This window comes from Cherax quadricarinatus, chromosome 46, assembly GCF_038502225.1.
Source record: "Cherax quadricarinatus isolate ZL_2023a chromosome 46, ASM3850222v1, whole genome shotgun sequence".
Lineage (NCBI taxonomy): Eukaryota > Metazoa > Arthropoda > Malacostraca > Decapoda > Parastacidae > Cherax > Cherax quadricarinatus.
The window spans coordinates 26,925,674-26,946,654 of NC_091337.1; the positions used below are offsets into that span (position 1 = coordinate 26,925,674).

At 38.8% G+C, this 20,981-nt stretch overlaps 1 protein-coding gene across 2 annotated transcripts in view; it reads right to left on the bottom strand.

Annotated features, from left to right (window-relative positions):
- Positions 1–3,094: 3,094 nt before the first annotated feature.
- LOC128691714 (zinc finger protein 84-like) overlaps positions 3,095–20,981 on the bottom strand; it is a 118,813-nt gene continuing 100,926 nt past the window's right edge. For both annotated transcript variants that reach the window (XM_070094613.1, XM_070094614.1), the window contains exon 2: positions 3,095–5,067. In XM_070094613.1, the coding sequence (XP_069950714.1) occupies positions 3,170–4,462 (1,293 nt within the window). In that variant the 5' untranslated portion in view covers positions 4,463–5,067 and the 3' untranslated portion in view covers positions 3,095–3,169. The remainder of the gene's footprint in view (positions 5,068–20,981) is intronic.

Below are 20,981 nucleotides of genomic sequence, written 5' to 3' on the forward strand. Positions count from 1 at the left end.
GAGGTTTTGTGTGCAAGGGGCTTGGACTTTCAGCGGGCATGCGTGAGCGTGTTTGATAGGAGTGAATAGAGACAAATGGTTTTTAATACTTGATGTGCTGTTGGAGTGTGAGCAAAGTAACATTTATGAAGGGATTCAAGGAAACCGGCAGGCCAGACTTGAGTCCTGGAGATGGGATGTACAGTGCCTGCACTCTGAAGGAGGGGTGTTAATGTTGCAGTTTAAAAACTGTAGTGTAAAGCACCCTTCTGGCAAGACAGTGATGGAGTGAATGATGGTGAAAGTTTTTTTTTTTCGGGCCACCCTGCCTTGGTGGGAATCGGCCAGTGTGCTAATAGAAAAAAAAAAAAAAGCCACTATCATGCCAGAGCATTTTGGGCAGACTAATACTTATACTTAAAAACTACTTAAGTCTAGACAGGATAAGTGTTTTTCTTCTTAATTAAACATTATTTAATATTAATGCTAATGTGAGGCAGTGAAAAGGAAAATTTATAGGCAAATCAAAAGAGGAGAGGTTAGTTTTATTGACCAATATGTTCATTTTAAAAGAGAAGTAAAAAGGAGGATTTGAAAGGTTAAGCACGATTATGAAATTAAGGTCGCTAATGAATCAAAGACTAATCTGAAAGGGTTCTTTCAAGTGCATAGGACAAAAATCAGGGAAAAAGTAGGACTGCTTAGAATTGGGGATGGGCAGCTGACTGATAATGAACTGGAAATGTGTTATCTATGTAATGATTATTTTTTGTCAGTCTTTACACATGAAGACGTAAGTGAGATTCCAGCAATTAACAATTATTCTGTTCCTGAAGAATACAAATTAAGTAATCCAGTGGAACCTCGGTACTTGAACTTAATTAATTCCAGAAGGTTGTTTAAGTGCCGATCTGTTCGAGTATTGAATGAATTCTTCCTAACCAATTTTCTTTTTGGTTGGATGCTATCACTAATCTTCATAGGCCCCAAGGTAATTTATACAATATAAAAAAACACCCAAAAATGCAAAGAAATGCAAAATAGTTTACAGCAAAGTTCTGGCAGGTCATGTTTGTTTGGTCGAGTGCTGAGCTTTGTTCGAGTAGGGAGCTGTTTGAGTACTGAGGTTCCACTGTATTAATAACAAAAAAGGCACACTACCATGACTGGAACAATACACAAATAACCCGCACATAGAAGAGAGGAGCTTATGACGACGTTTCGGTCTGACTTGAACCATTTACAAAGTGGTCCAAGTCGGACCGAAACGTCGTCGTAAGCTCCTGTCTTCTATGTGCGGGTTATTTGTGTGTGTTCCACTGCATTACTGTCATGACGGATATGGATATCAGATAGATAAACTGAAACAAATCAAGTACCCAGGACCTGATGAGTTGTTTTCCAGGGTACTTAAAAAAAAAAAAAAAAGATTTTTTATTTTTCAAAATATTCGGACGCCACGCAGGTGAATGCCGATCTACGCTTGGACAGTTTAGGGTTAACAATTCCTCAAAATCTTCCCTACATCTTCCCGATACCTCTAACTCTCCATTTAATAACTCTCCTCTCCTGTTTTTAACTAACAAATCCATTCTTTCATTAGGCTTTCTCAACTTATTAATCTTACTTCAAAACTTTTCTTATTTTCAACAAAATTTGTTGATATCACACCCATTCTCTCATTTGCTCTCTTTTTACACTGCTTCACCACTCTCTTAACCTCTCTTTTTCTCTCCATATACTCTTCCCTCCTTGCATCACTTCTACTTTGTAAAAACCTCTCATATGCTAACTTTTTCTCCCTTACTACTCTCTTTACATCATCATTCCACCAATCCCTCTTCTCCCCTCCCATACCCACTTTCCTGTAACCACAAACTTCTGCTGAACACTCTAACACTACTCGACTCACGAAATCATGACACAATTGTAAACAAACCATACTATGGGTGGGGTTTGAACCCATGGTCAAAGAGTCTCAAAACTAGAGACTCTCAGAGAGACTCTGACCGTGGATTCAAATTCTGCCCATGGTATAGTTTACTCTAACACTACATTCTTAAACCTTCCCCATACATCTTCGACCCCAATGCCTATACTCTCACTAGCCCATATATCCTCCAATAGTCATTTATATCTTACCCTAACTGCCTCCTCTTTTAGTTTATACACCTTCACCTTTGTCTTACTTGCTGCTTCTATTTTCCTTATATCCCATCTACCTTTTATTCACACTGCAGCTACAACTAAAAAGTGATCTGATATATATGTGGCCCCTCTATAAATATGTACACCTGAAGTCTACTCAACAGTCTTTTATTTACCGATACATAATCCAACAAACTGCTGTCATTATGCTCTACATCATATCTTGTATACTTATTTATCCTCTTTTTCTTAAAATATATATTACCTATAACTAAACCCCTTTCTATACAAAGTTCAATCAGAGGACTCCCATTATCATTTACACCTGGCACCCCAAACTTACATACTACACCCTCTCTAAATGTTTCTCCTACTTTAGCATTTAGGTCCCCTACCACAATTACTCTCTCACTTCGTTCAAAGGTTCCTATACATTCGCTTAACATCTCCCAAAATCTCTGTCTCCTCTACACTCCTCTCTTTTCCAGGTGCATACACGCTTATTATGACCCACTTTTCGCATCTGACCCTTATTTTAATCTACATAATCCTTGAATTTACACATTTATATTCCCTCTTCTCCTTCCATAACTGACTCATCAACATTATTCCTACCCCTTCCTTAGCTCTAACTCTCTCAGATACTCCTGACTTAATCCCATTTATTTCTCCCCACTGAAACTCACCTAACCCCTTCAGCTTCATTTTGCTTAGGGCCAGAAACTCTGACTTCTTTTCATTCATAACATCAGCAATCATTTCTTTCTTATCATCCACACTACATCTATTCACATTCAAGCATCCCAGTTTTATAAAGTTTTTCTTTTTCCCTTTTTTAGTAAACGTATACAGGAGAAGGGGTCACCAGCCCACTGCTGCTGGCATTTTAATCACTTCACACGACACGCATGGCTTACGGAGGAAAGATTCTTTTCCACTTCCCCATGGACAATAGAGGAAATAAAGAAGAACAAAAGCTATTGTATATCCCTTGTATATATTCTCTTGTGTTATAATTAAAATATTCCCGATACATTAAACACTAACATGTTTTATCTCCTGAATGTACTCGCATATGTGTCACAAGACTGCCTTTTAGACTAAAACATTTCAGACACTGTGAACACTTAAATGGTTTATTTCCTGTGTGTAGTTGCATATGTCTCACAAGACTGCCTTTATGGCTAAAACATGTGAGACACTCTGAACACTGAAATGGTTTATCTCCTGTGTGTATTAAAAGGTGTCTCACAAGACTGCCTTTACGGCTAAAACATTTCAGACACTCTGAACAGTGAAATGGTTTATCCCCTGTATGTATTTGCTTATGTGCTATAAGACTGCCTTTTTGACTAAAACATTTCAAACACTCTGAACACTGAAATGGTTTATCTCCTGTATGTACTCGCATATGCTTCACAAGACTACCTTTTTCAGTAAAACATTTCAGGCATTCTGAACAATGAAATGGTTTATCTCCTGTGTGTATTTGCATGTGTGTCAAGAGATAACCTTTTACATTAAAACATTTCAGACACTCTGAACACTGATATGGTTTACATCCTGTGTGTATTCGCATATGTGTCACAAGATAGCTACTTACACTGAAACATTTCAAACACTCTGAACACTGAAATGGTTTGTCTCCTGTATGTATTCGCATATGTGCCACAAGACTGCCTTTTTGACTAAAACATTTCAGGCACTCTGAACACTGAAATGGTTTATCTCCTGTGTGCACTCGCACATGTGTCACAAGACAACTTTTGTCACTAAAACATTTCAGACACTCTGAGCACTGATATGGTTTATATCCTGTATGTACTCTAGTATGTTTCACAAGACTGCATTTTTGAGTGAAACATTTCAGACACTCTGAACACTGAAATGGTTTATCTCCTGTATGTACTCGCATATGTTTTACAAGACTGCGTTCTTCAGTAAAACATTTCAGGCACTCCAAACATTTATATGGTTTATATCCTGTATGTACTCTAGTATGTTTCTCAAGACTGCCTTTATCAGTAAAACATTTCACACACTCTGAACATTGAAATGGTTTATCTCCTGTATGTACTCGCATATGTCTCACAAGACTGCTTTTTACACCAAAACATTTCAGACACTCTGAACACTGATATGGTTTATCTCCTGTATGTATTTGCATGTGTGTCACAAGATGACCTTTTTGGCTAAAACATTTCACACACTCTGAACACTGAAATGTTTTATCTCCTGTGTGTAATCGCATATGTTTTACAAGACTGCTTTTTAAACTAAAACATTTCACACACTCTGAACACTGATATGGTTTATTTTCTTTATGTTTTTTCATATTTTTTTAAATATTTTAAAAATATTTTATCATTCAACAGCTGTATCATTAATTTCTCTTATGTGCTTTCATGCATATTTGAAGATTTCTTTTTTTGGTAAACTGTTTTGGACACTGAAGACACAGTTTTCCTCATGAATATACTAACAGTTTACAATTTTTTTAGGCAAAATTATTTCTAATTATGAAAATTAATAATGTTTATTTTGAGTGTCTTAAAAGACTGCCATGAATTTTTGGTGCTTAAAAGACTAACATATGTATTAGAATACTGAAGAACAGTTTTATTATTTATTTTAAGTTTAAACAATTTTTTTTTTCTAAAAATTCCTAACTACAGTATTAATAACTTGTATTTTTCTATGAACTGCCATGCAATTTTTAGATATATTTCAAATGAAAACAATTTTTTTTAGGTAGTAATACCTGGCCAGTTAAAAATTCATAAGAGTCACAAGTGTTATAATGTCTGTTTAGATACAACCTGGTAGTCTTCCACAATATACTTCTGCAATATCAGTAGTTGTTCAAGACACAGATGTTTCTTGCAGTAGTGATGATAGTGTCTGGGAAGGTATAACCTGGTAGTATTTCACAATATACTTCTGCAATAGAAACATGAGTCAGTATAGTACAATATTCTACCAATACCAATACAATATACTGAACTAGAAAACAACAAAGTTGTCTGTATTACAGTGGAACCTCAAATATCGAACTTAATCCATTCCAGGAGCAAGTTCTAAATTCAAAAAGTCTGAAAAGTGAAGCAATATTTTCCATAAGAAATAATGGAAATACAATTAATCCGTTCAAGAAACCCAAAAGTATTCACAAAAAAAAAATACATTTTATTGTGATTAACTATAGTTTTACAAACACACAACAAATATAGTGTTCAATTATGTATTAATAAATTTAAACACATTTTTACTTACCTTTATTGAAGATTGGTGATGGCATCTGGAAGATAGGGAGGAGGAGAGAGGGAGTTGGGGTTAGTGTTTGGAAGGGGAATCCCCCTCCATAAGGACTTTAGGTATCAAAGCCCTCTCTGGAGTTACTTCCCTTCTCTGTCTTTTAATGCCACTAGGACCAGCTTGAGAGTCACAGGACCCTTGTCTCACAAAATAACTGTCCACAGTCCTCTGTTTCTGGCACCTCTAAGATTTCCCTATACTGGGACATGGTTCTGTCACTGAACTTGTTGCAAAGATGGCTTGTTTCAGCTTGCTCAGGGTGGTACTTCTCCACAAACATTTGGACATCATTCCACTTGGCGCAAATCTCCTTAATCTTTGAATCAGCGTGCAACTTCCTTGCCTTTTCACAAATAATCGTATCTGAAACACTATCACCTGCCATCTCTTTATCCTTGATCAACATCAGCAACAACTTCTCAACCTGATCGATTGTCTGTAGTCTTTTTTTGGTTACCACATTAACACCTTTTGCAACATCAGCTTCATTGATTTGTTCTTTCTTTGCCAGGATAGAACTGATGGTCAACTTGATTTTTCCATACATCCTGGCAAGCTCAACAAGTTTTACACAACTCTCATACTTCTGTATTATTTCCTTTTGCACATCTATGGTGTTTCTCACTTTCTTTACCACAGGGGTACCACTAGCAAGTTTCTTTGGGCCCATGGTAGCTTATTTCACAGTCCCACAAGCACTAAACACAATGAAATAATCATAAAATGTTTGAATGAGAGTGCAGGTTAGTGTTCACTCAAGCATGAACAAAACCAGACTGGCTCATGGCACCTGCACGGGGACACGGACAGAGTGGGTTGCCAGACAGGTCCAGTACCTGGTGGTTCGAAAACAGGGGCGAGTTTGATAATAGGGACAAAATGTAAAGTAAAAGGACACAAGTGCAACTAATGTGACATTTTATCGAACCAACTTTGTCCCTATTGTAATAAAGTTGGTAGAATTACCGACAATATGTAAAGTAAAAGGACACAAGTGCAACTAATGTGACATTTTATTGTGGAAACGTTTCGCTCTCCAGGAGCTTGACAAAGCTACTGGAGAGCTTTATTACAATAGGGACAAAGTTGGTTAAAAAAAAGTGGTCGATTTTCGAAGAGTTCAATAAGCGATACGTTCAAAATTTGAGGTTCCACTGTACAGTGGACCCTGCCTTACGATGGCATCTCGTTACGTTAAATCCGCCATACGATATATTTTAACACAAAAATTTTGCCTCGCCTCACGCTAAAAAACTCACCTCACACGATTCCTCTGGGACATGTCTCACCCTGAGGCTGCCCCGTGCGTGCCAGTGTTTACAAGCCAGCCAGTGCGGTCGCATCCACACATACATTCGGTACATTTCAAATTATCACAGTGTTTTTAGTGATTGTACCTGCAAAATAAGTCACCATGGGCCCTAAGAAAGCTTCTGTGGGAAAAAGGGTGAAAATTACCATGGAAATGAAGACAGAGATAATTGCTATGTACGAAAGTGGAGTGTGTGTCTCGGAGTTGGCCAGGTTGTATACCAAACCCCAATCAACCATCGCTACTGTCGTGGCCAACAAAACGGCAATCAAGGAAGCTGTTCTTGCAAAAGGTGCAACTTTGTTTTCGAAACAGAGATCACAAGTACTCGAAGATGTTGAAAGACTGTTACTGGTGTGGATAAACGAAAAACAGATAGCAGGAGATAGCATCTCTCAAGCAATCATATGTGAAAAGGCTAGGAAGCTGCATGACGAAATAATTAGAAAAATGCCTGCAACTAGTGGTGATGTGAGTGAATTTAAGGCCAGTAAAGGTTGGTTTGAGAGATTTAAGAATCGTAGTGGCATACATAGTGTGATAAGGCATGGTGAGGCTGCCAGCTTGGACGAAAAAGCTGCTGAAAAATATGTGAAGGAATTCAAGGATTACATAGACAGTGAAGAACTGAAACCTGAACAAGTGTTTAATTGTGATGAAGCAGGCCTGTTTTGGAAGAAAATGCCAAGCAGGACCTACATATGTGAAAAGGCACTCCCAGGACATAAGCCTATGAAAGACAGGCTTACTCTTCTGATGTGTGCTAATGCTAGTGGTGATTGCAAAGTAAAGCCTTTATTGGTGTATCACTCAAACTCCCAGAGCGTTCAGGCAAAACAATGTCGTCAAGGCTGATTTGTGTGTGCTGTGGAGGGCAAACAAAAAGGCATGGGTCACTAGGGACCTTTTCTATGACTGGTTACACCATGCATTTACCCCCACTGTGAAAAATTACCTAATGGATAAGAAATTCGACCTTAAGTGCCTCCTGGTATTATATAATGCTCCTGGTCATCCTTCAGACTTGGCAGAGCGACTTTCTAGGGACATGAGCTTCATTAAGGTCAAGTTTTTGCCTCCTAATACCACTCCTCTCTTGCAACCCATGGACCAGCAGGTCATTTCAAACTTCAAAAAACTCAACACAAAAGCTAAGTTTCAAAAGTGCTTTGAATGACCTTAGACACTCGATTGACACTACGAGAGTTTTGGAAAGATCACTTTAGCATCCTCAACTGTGCAAACCTTATAGGTAAGGCTTGGGAGGGAGTGACTAAGAGGACCTTGATCTCTGCTTGGAAGAAACTGTGGCCACAATGTGTAGAAGAAAGGGATTTTGAAGGGTTTGGGGCTAACCTTGAGAAGCCTATGCCAGTTGTGAAATCCATTGGGAGGTTAGTGGAGAGGATGTGGAAGAGTTGGTGGAGGAGGACAATGAAGAACTAACCACTGAAGAGCTGCAAGATCATCTTCAACAGCAAGAGGCCAGACCTGAGGAAACTGCTTCAGAGGAGGTTACCTGGAGGTTATTCCGGGGATCAACGCCCCCGCGGCCCGGTCCACGACCAGGCCTCCCGATGGATCAGGGCCTGATCAACTAGGCTGTTACTGCTGGCCACACGCAGTCCAACGTACGAGCCACAGCCCGGCTGATCCGGCACTGACTTTAGGTATCTGTCCAGCTCTCTCTTGAAGGCAGCCAGGGGTTTATTGGCAATTCCCCTAATGCTTGATGGGAGGCTGTTGAACAGTTTTGGGCCCCGGACAGAGAGAAATTGAGGAAGTTGCCTACTTCAAAGATTAAGGAAATGTGTGCATGGTGGGTTGAACTGCAAACCTTTGCAGATGAAAATCACCCTGGCACAGCTACTGCAAGCTGTGCTGGTGACTATTACAATGATAATGTTATAGCCCATTTTAGGAAAGTCTGAAAGGAACGAGAGGTACAGACCTCTACGGACAGAATGTTGTGCGACAGAGGTCCAGTGACTCTCAAGCTGGTCCTAGTGGCATTAAAAGAAGAAGGGAAGTAACCTTGGAAAAGTCCTAATGGAAGGGGATTCCCCTTCTAAACAATAACAACTTCCACACTCCCCTCGTCCCATCCCATCAATCATCACCAGATCTTCAATAAAGGTAAGTGTCATGTATTGTATTCTTAGTAGAGTATTATTTGTGCATGTCTTCCTTCTTAACTTTGTGTGTATTAAAATTAATATTTCATGTGGTAAATTTTTTTTTTCATACTTTGTGGTGTCTTGCACGGATTAATTTGATTTCCATTATTTCTTAAGGGGAAAATTAATTCGCCATACGATAATTTCGTCGTACGATGAGCTCTCATGAACGGATTAATATCATAAGGTGGGGGTCCACTGTATATGTTTTACTAAATAAAATTCACTAAATAAAATCATCACTTACATTTTTAAGTTTTAAAAAAGTAAAGAAGTTTTCAGTCATGATATATATTTAAGTTTATCTGTAAAGATCTTACAGATAAATCACATGTTAATAATAATTATTTTGTTAACTAATAATTGTGTAATTAATATGACATTGAACATAAACATTTGAAATTATATTCAAGGGAATAATAAAAATAATAAAATCAAACTAAGTGTTAAACCTAAAAGGGTCATACAGCACTGCAGGGTTGATTGTGCTAGAGAAGGAATATGCAAAGGTCAGAGAGCAGTGTGTTGTATGAGTGTTCAAGATGTAGAGTTAATAAGGGTAGTAGGGAGTGCTATATTTTTTTCATTTATGTTAATGTAAAAATTAATAATTTTGTACCAAAAGAACATTAGAAAACTTACCTAACCTTATTATAACAATTATTATTATTATTATTATCACACTGGCCGATTCCCACCAAGGCAGGGTGGTCCAAAAAAGAAAAACTTTCACCATCATTCACTCCATCACTGTCTTGCCAGAAGGGTGCTTTACACTACAGTTTTTAAACTGCAACATTAACACCCCTCCTTCAGAGTGCAGGCACTGTACTTCCCATCTCCAGGACTCAAGTCTGGCCTGCCGGTTTCCCTGAACCCCTTCATAAATGTTACTTTGCTCACACTCCAACAGCACATCAAGTATTAAAAACCATTTGTCTCCATTCACTCCTATCAAACATGCTCACGCATGCCTGCTGGAAGTCCAAGCCCCTCGCACACAAAACCTCCTTTACCCCCTCCTCCCCTCCTCTGGTGGCCTGGTGGTTAACGCTCTCGCTTCACACGGTGAGGGCCTGGGTTCGATTCCCAGCCAGAGTAGAAACATTGGACGTGTTTCTTTCCACCTGTTGTCTATGTTCCCCATCAGTAAAATGGGTACTTGGGTGTTAGTCGACTGGTGTGGGTCGCATCCTGGGACACTGACCTAAGGAGGCCTGGTCACAGACCGGGCCGCGGGGGCATTGACCCCCGGAACTCTCTCCAGGTAAACCCAATGGAAAATAAGTCTCCAGGTAAACCTTTCCTAGGCCGACCCCTACCCCGCCTTCCTTCCACTACAGACTGATACACTCTTGAAGTCACTCTGTTTCGCTCCATTCTCTCTACATGTCCGAACCACCTCAACAACCCTTCCTCAGCCCTCTGGACAACAGTTTTGGTAATCCCGCACCTCCTCCTAACTTCCAAAGTACAAATTCTCTGCATTATATTCACACCACACATTGCCCTCAGGCATGGTTATTGGTTATTGGTTATTGGTTATGACATCTCCACTGCCTCCAGCCTTCTCCTCGCTGCAACATTCATCACCCATGCTTCACACCCACATAAGAGCGTTGGTAAAACTATACTCTCATACATTCCCCTCTTTACCTCCAAGGACATAGTTCTTTGTCTCCACAGACTCCTAAGTGCACCACTCACCCTTTTCCCCTCATCAATTCTATGATTCACCTCATCTTTCATAGTCCCATCCGCTGACACGTCCACTCCCAAATATCTGAATACATTCACCTCCTCCATACTCTCTCCCTCCAATCTGATATCCAATCTTTCATCACCTAATCTTTTTGTTATCCTCATAACCTTACTCTTTCCTGTATTCACTTTTAATTTTCTTCTTTTGCACACCCTACCAAATTCATCCACCAATCTCTGCAACTTCTCTTCAGAATCTCCCAAGAGCACGGTGTCATCAGCAAAGAGCAACTGTGACAACTCCCACTTTATGTGTGATTCTTTATCTTTTAACTCCACGCCTCTTGCCAAGACCCTCGCATTTACTTCTCTTACAACCCCATCTATAAATATATTAAACAACCACAGTGACATCACACATCCTTGTCTAAGGCCTACTTTTACTGGGAAATAATTTCCCTCTTTCCTACATACTCTAACTTGAGCCTCACTGTCCTCGTAAAAACTCTTCACTGCTTTCAGTAACCTACCTCCTACACCATACACCTGCAACATCTGCCACATTGCCCCCCTATCCACCCTGTCATACGCCTTTTCCAAATCCATAAATGCCACAAAGACCTTATTATAACAAATGCAATTTAATTTGTAGGTAGTAGGTTGGTAGAAAACAACCATCCTGCCATGTGAGTGGGAAACAGAAACCTATAACCGTTTTGCACAATCACAACAACCTGCACAACCACAACAACCTGCACAACTGCAACCACCTGCCTGCACAACCACAACCTGCACAACCACAATAACCTGCACAACCACAACAACAACTTAAACAACCACAAGAACATACACAATCACAACAACCTGCACAACCACAACCACCTTCACAACCACAACAACCTGCACAAGCACAACAACCTGCACAACCACAACAACTTACACAACCACAACAACCTGCACAACCACAACAACCTGCACAACCACAACAACCTACACAGCCACAACAACCTGCCAACAAAAATGCAGATACTCGTTTTATGCATGAGGAGTGTAAATCAGGACTATGTATAATACCAAGTTCAGAGAGTTCCACAAGCTGCAGCACTTCTAGGAAAGTGTCCAGTGACTGTCATTTGTACATATATTACAGAACAGTACCTCTGTATGTGTGCACAAATTGGAAATAAATAAATAAATAAATAAATAAACAGTAGCAATAAACAACTTTTTTTTTTGTTGGTTTGTATAAACAAGTTTTGTAAACAATATAAAGATGATAATGTTTGTGCGGTTATTGTGCTGCATATGAGTGTATATATGTACATTGCACCTTACTTCGGTCTAACAGGCCACATAAGTTACTTGAAAAAATAAAATATTGGAAAATACAAGAAACCTTCAAATGGGAGTAAAAATAATTTTACCAGATGAGCGGCATTTGCCGCTGTTGCCACATGTGGCTCATTTTCTGCCAACTTTACCCCTTTATATCTCGGTAAGTACTGATAGCAAATTTTTTTTTTTTTTTTTTGGGGGGGGAGGGGGCTTAAAACAATTAGCAAATTAATCTTAACATTTTGGCAGGAAAAAAAAAATTGTTTTTCGAATATTTTGCGACACACGGAAATACTTTAGGATTTGGGTTGCGACAGTCAATGGGTTAAACACTGCTTAATACTAAGATATGTAATTTAAACATTGCTTAATATTCAAATACATACATAAATACAAAAGAATTAGATGAAATGCAAATTTAACCTCGCTTTACTTTGCTGTAAAGAGTTGAGCACCTACTAGGATAGTGCTGAGAAGGGAGGAGAAGGAAATGTTATTGTTTGGAAAGAGAGTCGTCTTCTCTTTTCTGTCTCTTTTCCCTAGACCTTTTCCATAGACCTGCCCAAGGAGACAATATCTGTCACTATAGACACAGCCTCAAAGCCCTCAAAGTCCCTTTCAGTCACTGCTTCTGGCCACAAATTCCTCCAAGCAGAGTTCAAGTTCTAGCATGCGAGTTGTATTCCAAACAAAAGTCGTATACCAAGCAAAAATTTTCACCCCCAAACAGGACGTATACCAAGTTGGACTTATTCCAAAGCAGACGTATACCAAGGTACCACTGTAATTTCAGATCATATTACAGTGTACCCCTAGATAACATAATTAATCCATTCCAGAGTGTTTTATACCGAATCTGACGTAATCCAAATTAATTTTCCCCATAAGAAATAATGGAAATCCAATTAATCCATTCCAGACACCCAAAAGTATTAAACAAAATATTTATTTTACAAGAAATATACATTTCCCTACACAAAAAAACAATGAGACCTGCAGAGTAAAACATTATTAAAATGACACTTACCTTTACTGAAGACTTATTGATGAGTGATGAGATGGGAGGAGGGGAGAGGATGGAGGTGTAGTATTGTTTGGAAGGAGAATCCCTTTCAAAAAAGACTTCAGGTACCATATCCTTTTCTGGGGTTGCTTCTCTTTGTTTTTTAATGCCACTAGGACCAGTTTGAGAGTCACTGCACACCTGTGGCATGTTTCTGGCATCTCCTGAAAATTTTCCTAAAATGGGACACAACACTGTCATTGTAGATGTTGCTAGCACAGCCTGCAACAGCTGTGTCAGGGTGATGCTCATCCATAAATTTTTGCACATAAGAAAGCAGGAACACTGCAGCAGGCCTGTTGGCCCCATACTAGACAGGTCCTTCACAAACCATCCCACTAACCCAATTTTCAAAGCTTCCCAAGCAATAATCTTCGATAATCAGTATGCTGCGGTCAGAGGTCACGTGTCATCACTGTCCTAAGCTGTCTGGGAATTAGCGTGGGGTGTTACTCAGCACCATGGCCTGCTGTAGTGTTTTGGAATCTCAGGTTTAAGTGTTGAAGAAGGAAGTTCTACTTCTTCAGGAGGAAAATAGGAGGCTGAAGCTTTGCCTAGATGGGCTTGGGAGTGAGTGTGAGATGGTGGGAGCTGGTGAGGAAAAAGGATACCAGCAGTGAGCTAAAGAGTTGCAAGTGGTTCACAGTTCAGGAAGAAAGAAGATAAGGAAGGTTAATAGAGAAGACGTAAAGGTAGGAAATTGATTCTCTGTTCTCCAGGACAAGTGTACTATAGTGGTTAGTGAGGTTAAAGTTACCACTGACTCCCCTGCTAATCAAGGTAAGAATATTCTAATTGTAGGAGATTCTCAGGTAAGATATATGGACCGTGCTTTTTGTAACAGAGATAGGAAGGTCAGACAGAGGGTGTGCCTCCCATGAGCTGGTGTTGGTGACACAGTCAGCAGGCTGGATAATATTATGTCAGGTAATGGGAACATGCCCATTATCTAGGTGCTGGTGGAAATGACATCTGGAAGGGCAGGAGACAGGAGCTGCTGGATAAATACAGGTCAGCCATAGAAGTTGTCAGGTCTAAGGGAGGGATCCCAATCATATGTAGCATCTTGCCTAGATGGGGAATAGGCAATGAATGGATGTCTAGGGCAATTGGTATAAACTGCTGGCTAGACAGGTACTGCAAGGAACTTGCAATCCCATTTAATGATATGGGACAAATTCTATGGCAAGCATGATATGTATGCAAGGGATAGGGTTCATCTCTCTGGCATTGGAGTGGTTGCATTAGCCATTTCAATTGAGGGGGTCATTGATGACTTGTCTAGGAATTTAAACTGATAGATTATATAGGTATGGGTGTTTGTGGGAAACAATCTGGCTGCAGTAGTAGGATTGAAAACATCATATATTACCAGGATACCCCAGGAATATGTTTAACCCGTAAACGGTCCAAACGTATATATATGTTTTTTCAACATTTGAAAGTATGTAAAAAAGCAAATCTTTTTGTTTTTTTACATTTGAAAATGTGTAAAAAAATTTGATCTACTTTTTTTGTTATACAGTGGACCCCTGGTTAACGATATTTTTTCATTCCAGAAGTATGTTCAGGTGCGAGTACTGACCAAATTTGTTCCCATAAGGAATATTGTGAAGTAGATTAGTCCATTTCAGCCCCCCAAACATACACGTAAAAACGCACTTAAATAAATACACTTACATAATTGGTCGCATTGGGAGGTGATCGTTAAGCAGGGGTCCACTGTATTTGAAAATGTGTAAAAAAAAACGTAGATCTACTTCTGTAGCACTACACTTGTGAATGTAGATCTGCTTGGACCGTTTACGAGTTAAAAGGCAATATTCAAAATAAAGTTGCTTGTAAAGGTAAAGCAACTGCTCAACTAACAAAGAGAGATAGTAGAGGGCAGCAAGAGACTAGCTCCCTTAAGGTTTACTATACAAATAGTAGGAGTCTAAGAAATAAGATAGATGGCCTAAGAATACTTGCAAGTGCAGGTAATATAGATACAGTGGAACCTTGACTTACGAGTTTAATCCATTCCAGGAGCTAGCTCGTAACTCAATTTACTCGTATATCAAATTAATTTTCCTCATTTAAATTAATTGACAAGCCATTAATTCATTCCCGCACTCTGGAAAGACGTGAAAAAATACTTGAATATGACGCTATTATCAACTGTGCGGCTTATTTATCTATCACAATTCATCTAATATGTTATAATAAACAACATGACATATACTCTAGAATGAATAAAATAGGCCACAGTATGGTGGAAGAGGCAGCAGCGGCAAAAGCGTCGGCCATTTCTGTCACAATTTGACTATGGTATCTTCCCATGTTCTTACTTTAAGAGAAAATGGAGTATTTTTGAGGCTAACTGCAGTAGATCACTAGGATCCATGGTTAGAAAAAAGAAATTTGGCCAAATGACTGTAAAAAAAAAATGGAAGCAAGCACAAGAGAACTGCCCTCCACTGGGATGTAAACATGTTTACTGCTTGCCAGCTGTGCCAACTAGCAGAAGCAATCTGAATTATTATTACGTACATATTATACATTATTATAATAATTATTATTATTAATTTAGGGAACTGAAGCTCTATCATTATTATAATTATTATTATTAGTTTAGGGAACTGAAGCTTTATCGTTACATTAATAATTATTATTAATATAGGGAACTGAAGCTCTATCATTATTATAATTATTATTATTAATTTAGGGAACTGAAGCTCTATTGCTAATATAATAATACAGTAGACCGCCATTGAAGAATTGCTGCATAATTTTATGTAACACGTCATATAATTAATTTAACGTTGTTCAGTTTGTGGGAAGGATAAAAAAAATCCTCTTTTGCTCAAGCGGCCACCTTGTTGTATAGCAGCCGGGAAGCCCTCCCCTACCACTCCCCAACACCACCCCACCATCCCCTACCACTCCCCGGCACCACCCCCCACCATCCCAGCATTCGTAATTCATACGTGTCCAGTCTTTCTCTGCTACAAGGCAGCTGTGTTTGTCAATTGTGCTATGATATTTTAATTACTATATCTTGTATCTGCCAAAAAATCATGACACCCAGTAGCCATACTGGTGTTGCTGAAAGTGGCATGAAGAGGAATAAGCACTTAAGTCTTATACAGTGGACCCCCGCATAACGATATTAATCCGTTCCTGAGAGCTCATTGTTATGCGAAATTATCGTTAAGCGAATGAATTTTCCCCATAAGAAATAATGGAAATCAAATTAATCCGTGCAAGACACCCAAAAGTATGAAAAAAAAATTTTTACCACATGAAATATACATTTTCCTACACACAAAGAGAAGGATACATGCACAATAGTAGAGTAGTACATGCACAATATATATTGTGCATGTACTACTCTACTAAATGAAGAATAAATGACACTTACCTTTATTGAAGATGCAGCAATGACTGATGAGACACTGTGTCCTGGGAGTGCCTTTTCCTCCTGAGTACTGTAGGTCCTGTTTGGCATTTTCTTCCAGAACAGGCCTTATCACACTGTGTATGCCACTACGATTCTTAAATCTCTCAAACCAACCTTTGCTGGCTTTAAATTCACCAATATGACTACTAGTTCCAGGCATTTTTCCCTGTTCACCTGGGTGTTAGTCGACTGGTGTGGGTTGCATCCTGGGAGACAAGATTAAGGACCCCAATGGAAATAAGTTAGACAGACTTCGATGACACTGACTTTTTTGGGTTATCCTGGGTGGCTAACCCTCTGGGGTTAATTGTTTCTTGGTATTCTCAATAAGCCACACCAACAACGGTGCTACAGCAGCAGCAGCAGCAGCTGACAGTGCTACAGCAGCAGCTGACAGTGTTACAGCAGCAGCAGACAGTGCTACAGCAGCAGCTGACAGTGCTACAGCAGCAGCAGACAGTGCTACAGCAGCAGCAGACAGTGCTACAGCAGCAGCAGACAGTGCTACAGCAACAGCAGACAGTACTACAGCAGCAGCAGCAGCTGACAGTGCTACAGCAGCAGCAGCTGACAGTGCTATAGCAGCAGCAGCAGCAGCTGACAGTGCTACAGCAGCAGCAGCAGCTGACAGTGCTACAGCAGCAGCTGACAGTGCTACAGCAGCAGCAGACGGTGCTACAGCAGCAGCAGACGGTGCTACAGCAGCAGCAGACGGTACTACAGCAGCAGCAGCAGCAGCAGCAGCAGCTGACGGTGGTACAGCAGCAGCACTTCAGCGGCAGCGGCAGCAACGGTATCCTGCCAGCTCTTCTTTCTCAAAAAAACATCGCTCAACAAAACTTGTGATGGCCTAAAGTGAAACTTCAACTACATGAACCCACGTAGACCACAACATGACCCAAGAATACTAAGAATGTAACCCAAATCTTGACAAAATTAGAAGATCTAAGGAAGACAGCCCTGCTAACCCAAACACTGCCTCCGCTGCCAGACAATCACTTAACCCAAGCTCCGAGAAAAAAAGCCTTCTCCTCCATTGCTACACAGTATCTACTTCAGTGATACTATGAAAGGATATCGCAGAAGAAACAACACCAGTAATAAAAGAATAACAGCAAGGACCCTAGAACTCAACTTGTCTACCCAGCAGGACGCCAGTGTATCATCAACCCCCCTCACCGCCGCCACCCAAGGAACAACAACAACAACAACAACAAACATGGCTGACTCCCCCTCCAACTCCACTCCCTTCAAAGGATTCACCCATGATAACTCAGGTATGATTATTCCTGACAATATCAAGGACTACATCATTGCTCTAGAAAATGAAATCAAAGATATCAAAGCAACACTCGAGCGACGAGAATCCAAGATAACCAACCTCGAGAATAAGATCCAAAACCTTGAAGAGAAGATTACATCGGGAAGTGTTGACACAGAAAATACTCTAAAAGCAGCTATAGCCAGTCACACTGAGCAAATAACAACAATAAATATGAAGGTTGAAGAAGCAATCAAGGACTGGAATCAGAACATGCACACTCGACTAAATGAATACCTTGATTTCCAAGACGACAAAACTGAACAAGATAAGTTGTCTGATGCAGTAATAATAAACAGTCCACACATTCCTAGTGACATAACACAAGCACAGTGCAAAGAAACTGCTATCAGGATAATACAGAACCACGTACAAGTCATCGTGCAAAACAATGAAATCAAAGAAACACGTTTGCTAGGAAAACCAGGAAGTAAACACAGTATAATGATCCGACTTCATTCATACGATAAAAGAAAGGACTTAATTAAATCAGCAATTACAATGAAAAATGGAGTGTACATAAATGAGTGTCTAACAAAAAAACGTCAAAACCTTCTGTTCAGGCTGAGAAAACTTAAACAGGAAAACAAAATACATCAGTGTTTCACGCGAGATGGGAAAATACTAGTAAGGAAAACATCAACAGGACAACAATATACTATCTCAAATGAACACGATTTCTCTACCTTCCTTAGAAAAGCTGACATTTCTGTAACAGATTAGATAAGTGCCCTTAATACATATATATGTGTGGTGCATATAGTGTACGTTACTATTATATTGTACATTATTATTTTTATTATTTTTCATCACTAGCTAATGAAATACCTCCAATACTCTATACTTCTTTCTTACTGCTATTAATTGCTCATAATTTTAAATTACAAGTCAAATCTTACTCCAAATTAATAATATTAATTATTCTTACCTGTCCATTTAATTTTGTTTATCACTACTTGTTTTTTTTAGTCACTTTTTATTGTGTATGCAATTAGTGTATATTCCAATTACTTTTTTGCAAGTACCAAAACTATCTTTTGCTAGCTAGTACCAACTACCTCATTTTTTTTACTTTTATTGTGCAATAAACTGCTCAATTTATTTAATATTACAAATCAGATCTTACTCCTAAACCAATATTATTTCATAGTGACCACCTGTCCATTTAACTTTGTTTACCATTACTTAATTTTAGTCCCTTATATATTTTCTCCTTTATTTTAGCTTTATATAACTACCCTAGTTTATACATTCACAATTGTTAAAATAATCAAGGTGCTATTCTCAGGTGCTAAAGTAGAATAAGTTCACAATTTTGCCATTATATTCCAAAGCTCATTTATTTGATTACCACTTTATTGTTCACCACAACTTACATTAGTCCCTTTTATATTATTATTTTATACTATAATACTAACTTTAAAGAATTACCTTTATAGTACTACCTACTATCATATTCCCAAGCTCCATTATTTGATTATCACTTTATTTGTATTAGTCCCTTTTATATTGTCTCCTTTATTTTAGCTTAAAAAAAAAAAAAAAAAAAAAAAAAAAAAAAACTACCTTAGCTCATTATTTTACATTTGTTAAATAATTCAGGTGCTATTTTTTAGCTTAAGACTATTTACTTTGTTTTATACTTAATTCTAACTATAGATTCACTACAAATCTTATGATTACAAGCATTGATCCTGATACCAACCTCTTATTTAATGACTTAAATGAATCAAACAGTTACTGTAATTACTACACTGCAGAACAATCAAAGGCACTTCTCAGTGCCAACAACAACATAACTATCTTTAACTACAATATCAGATCTTTAAGCAAGCATTATGATGACCTCATAGCATTACTAAATTCCTTACATGCCAATATGTCCATCATTACACTAACTGAAACCTGGCTAAAGCCTGATAGTACAGATGTCTATGCCATTCCTGGTTACACAGCCATACACAACTGTAGGCCAGACCAACAAGGGGGTGGCACAGCCATATACTACTCAAACCAACTAGAATGTATCACTAATACTTGCACAAGGGATGAACATGGGGAATATATAATAGCCAAATTCAAATCCAAATACCTACAAAAACCTCTCACATTGATAAACATTTACAGAGTTCCACAGTCAAACATTAGCCAATTTAGTCAAAACCTAGGAAGTATGATAACTGATGCACGCATGAACAAAGATCACTTACTACTCTCAGGTGACTTCAATATAAATCTCCTGCAAGACCAGGACCCACACATTACTGAATTCACAAACACAATGAGTAACTGTATGTTGCTACCAACAGTAACAAAACCTACAAGAGTTACAGAGACTAGTGTTTCCCTACTTGACCACATCTGGACCAACACCATATCCCCTTTAAAATCAGGCATAATTACATATAATACCACAGACCACTACCCTACTTTTCTCATAACAACTCTTGGTAAATTACCCCAAGACACTACTAAAGTCACCTTCAGACTTCACAATGAGGCAGCCATTAATAACTTCACAACAGCAGTAGCAAACATTGACTGGCACACTGAGCTAGAAATCTATACAGATATTGACGAATGTATTAATAATTTTCTAAAAAAGACCCAGTACCTCTATAACAAGCACTGCCCCAAAAAAACTAAACAGATGACAGCTAAGAGACTGAACAGTCCCTGGTTAACACCCAGCATTCTCAAATCCATAAATACAAAACACCAATATGAAAAACAGTACAGAATGGGTCACATAACCAGAGACCAAACAAAACGTTACTCGTCAATCCTAACCAGCCTGATAAGAAGGGCAAAAAAATTGTATTATGAGAACAGATTATCCAACTTACGAGGTGATATAAAAAAGACGTGGAAAACCCTATCAGAAATTCTAGGAACAAAAAACATATCACGAAATAGCGAAATAAAATTAGCAAAATCAGATGAACCCCAACTCCCACCAACAGAAACAGCAAACAGACTCAATGACTTCTTCTCCACTATAGGACAAAACCTTGCCAATAAAATCCCAAGCTCAGATACCCCACCAAATGACTACCTCACTGGCAACTACCCGAACACACTGTTCCTAGCTCCGACTAACCCATACGAAGTCTCCCTTATTATCAACACGCTAAAAAACAAGGCAGGAGATTTAAATACCTTACCACCCTTTATATACAAAAAAGTGT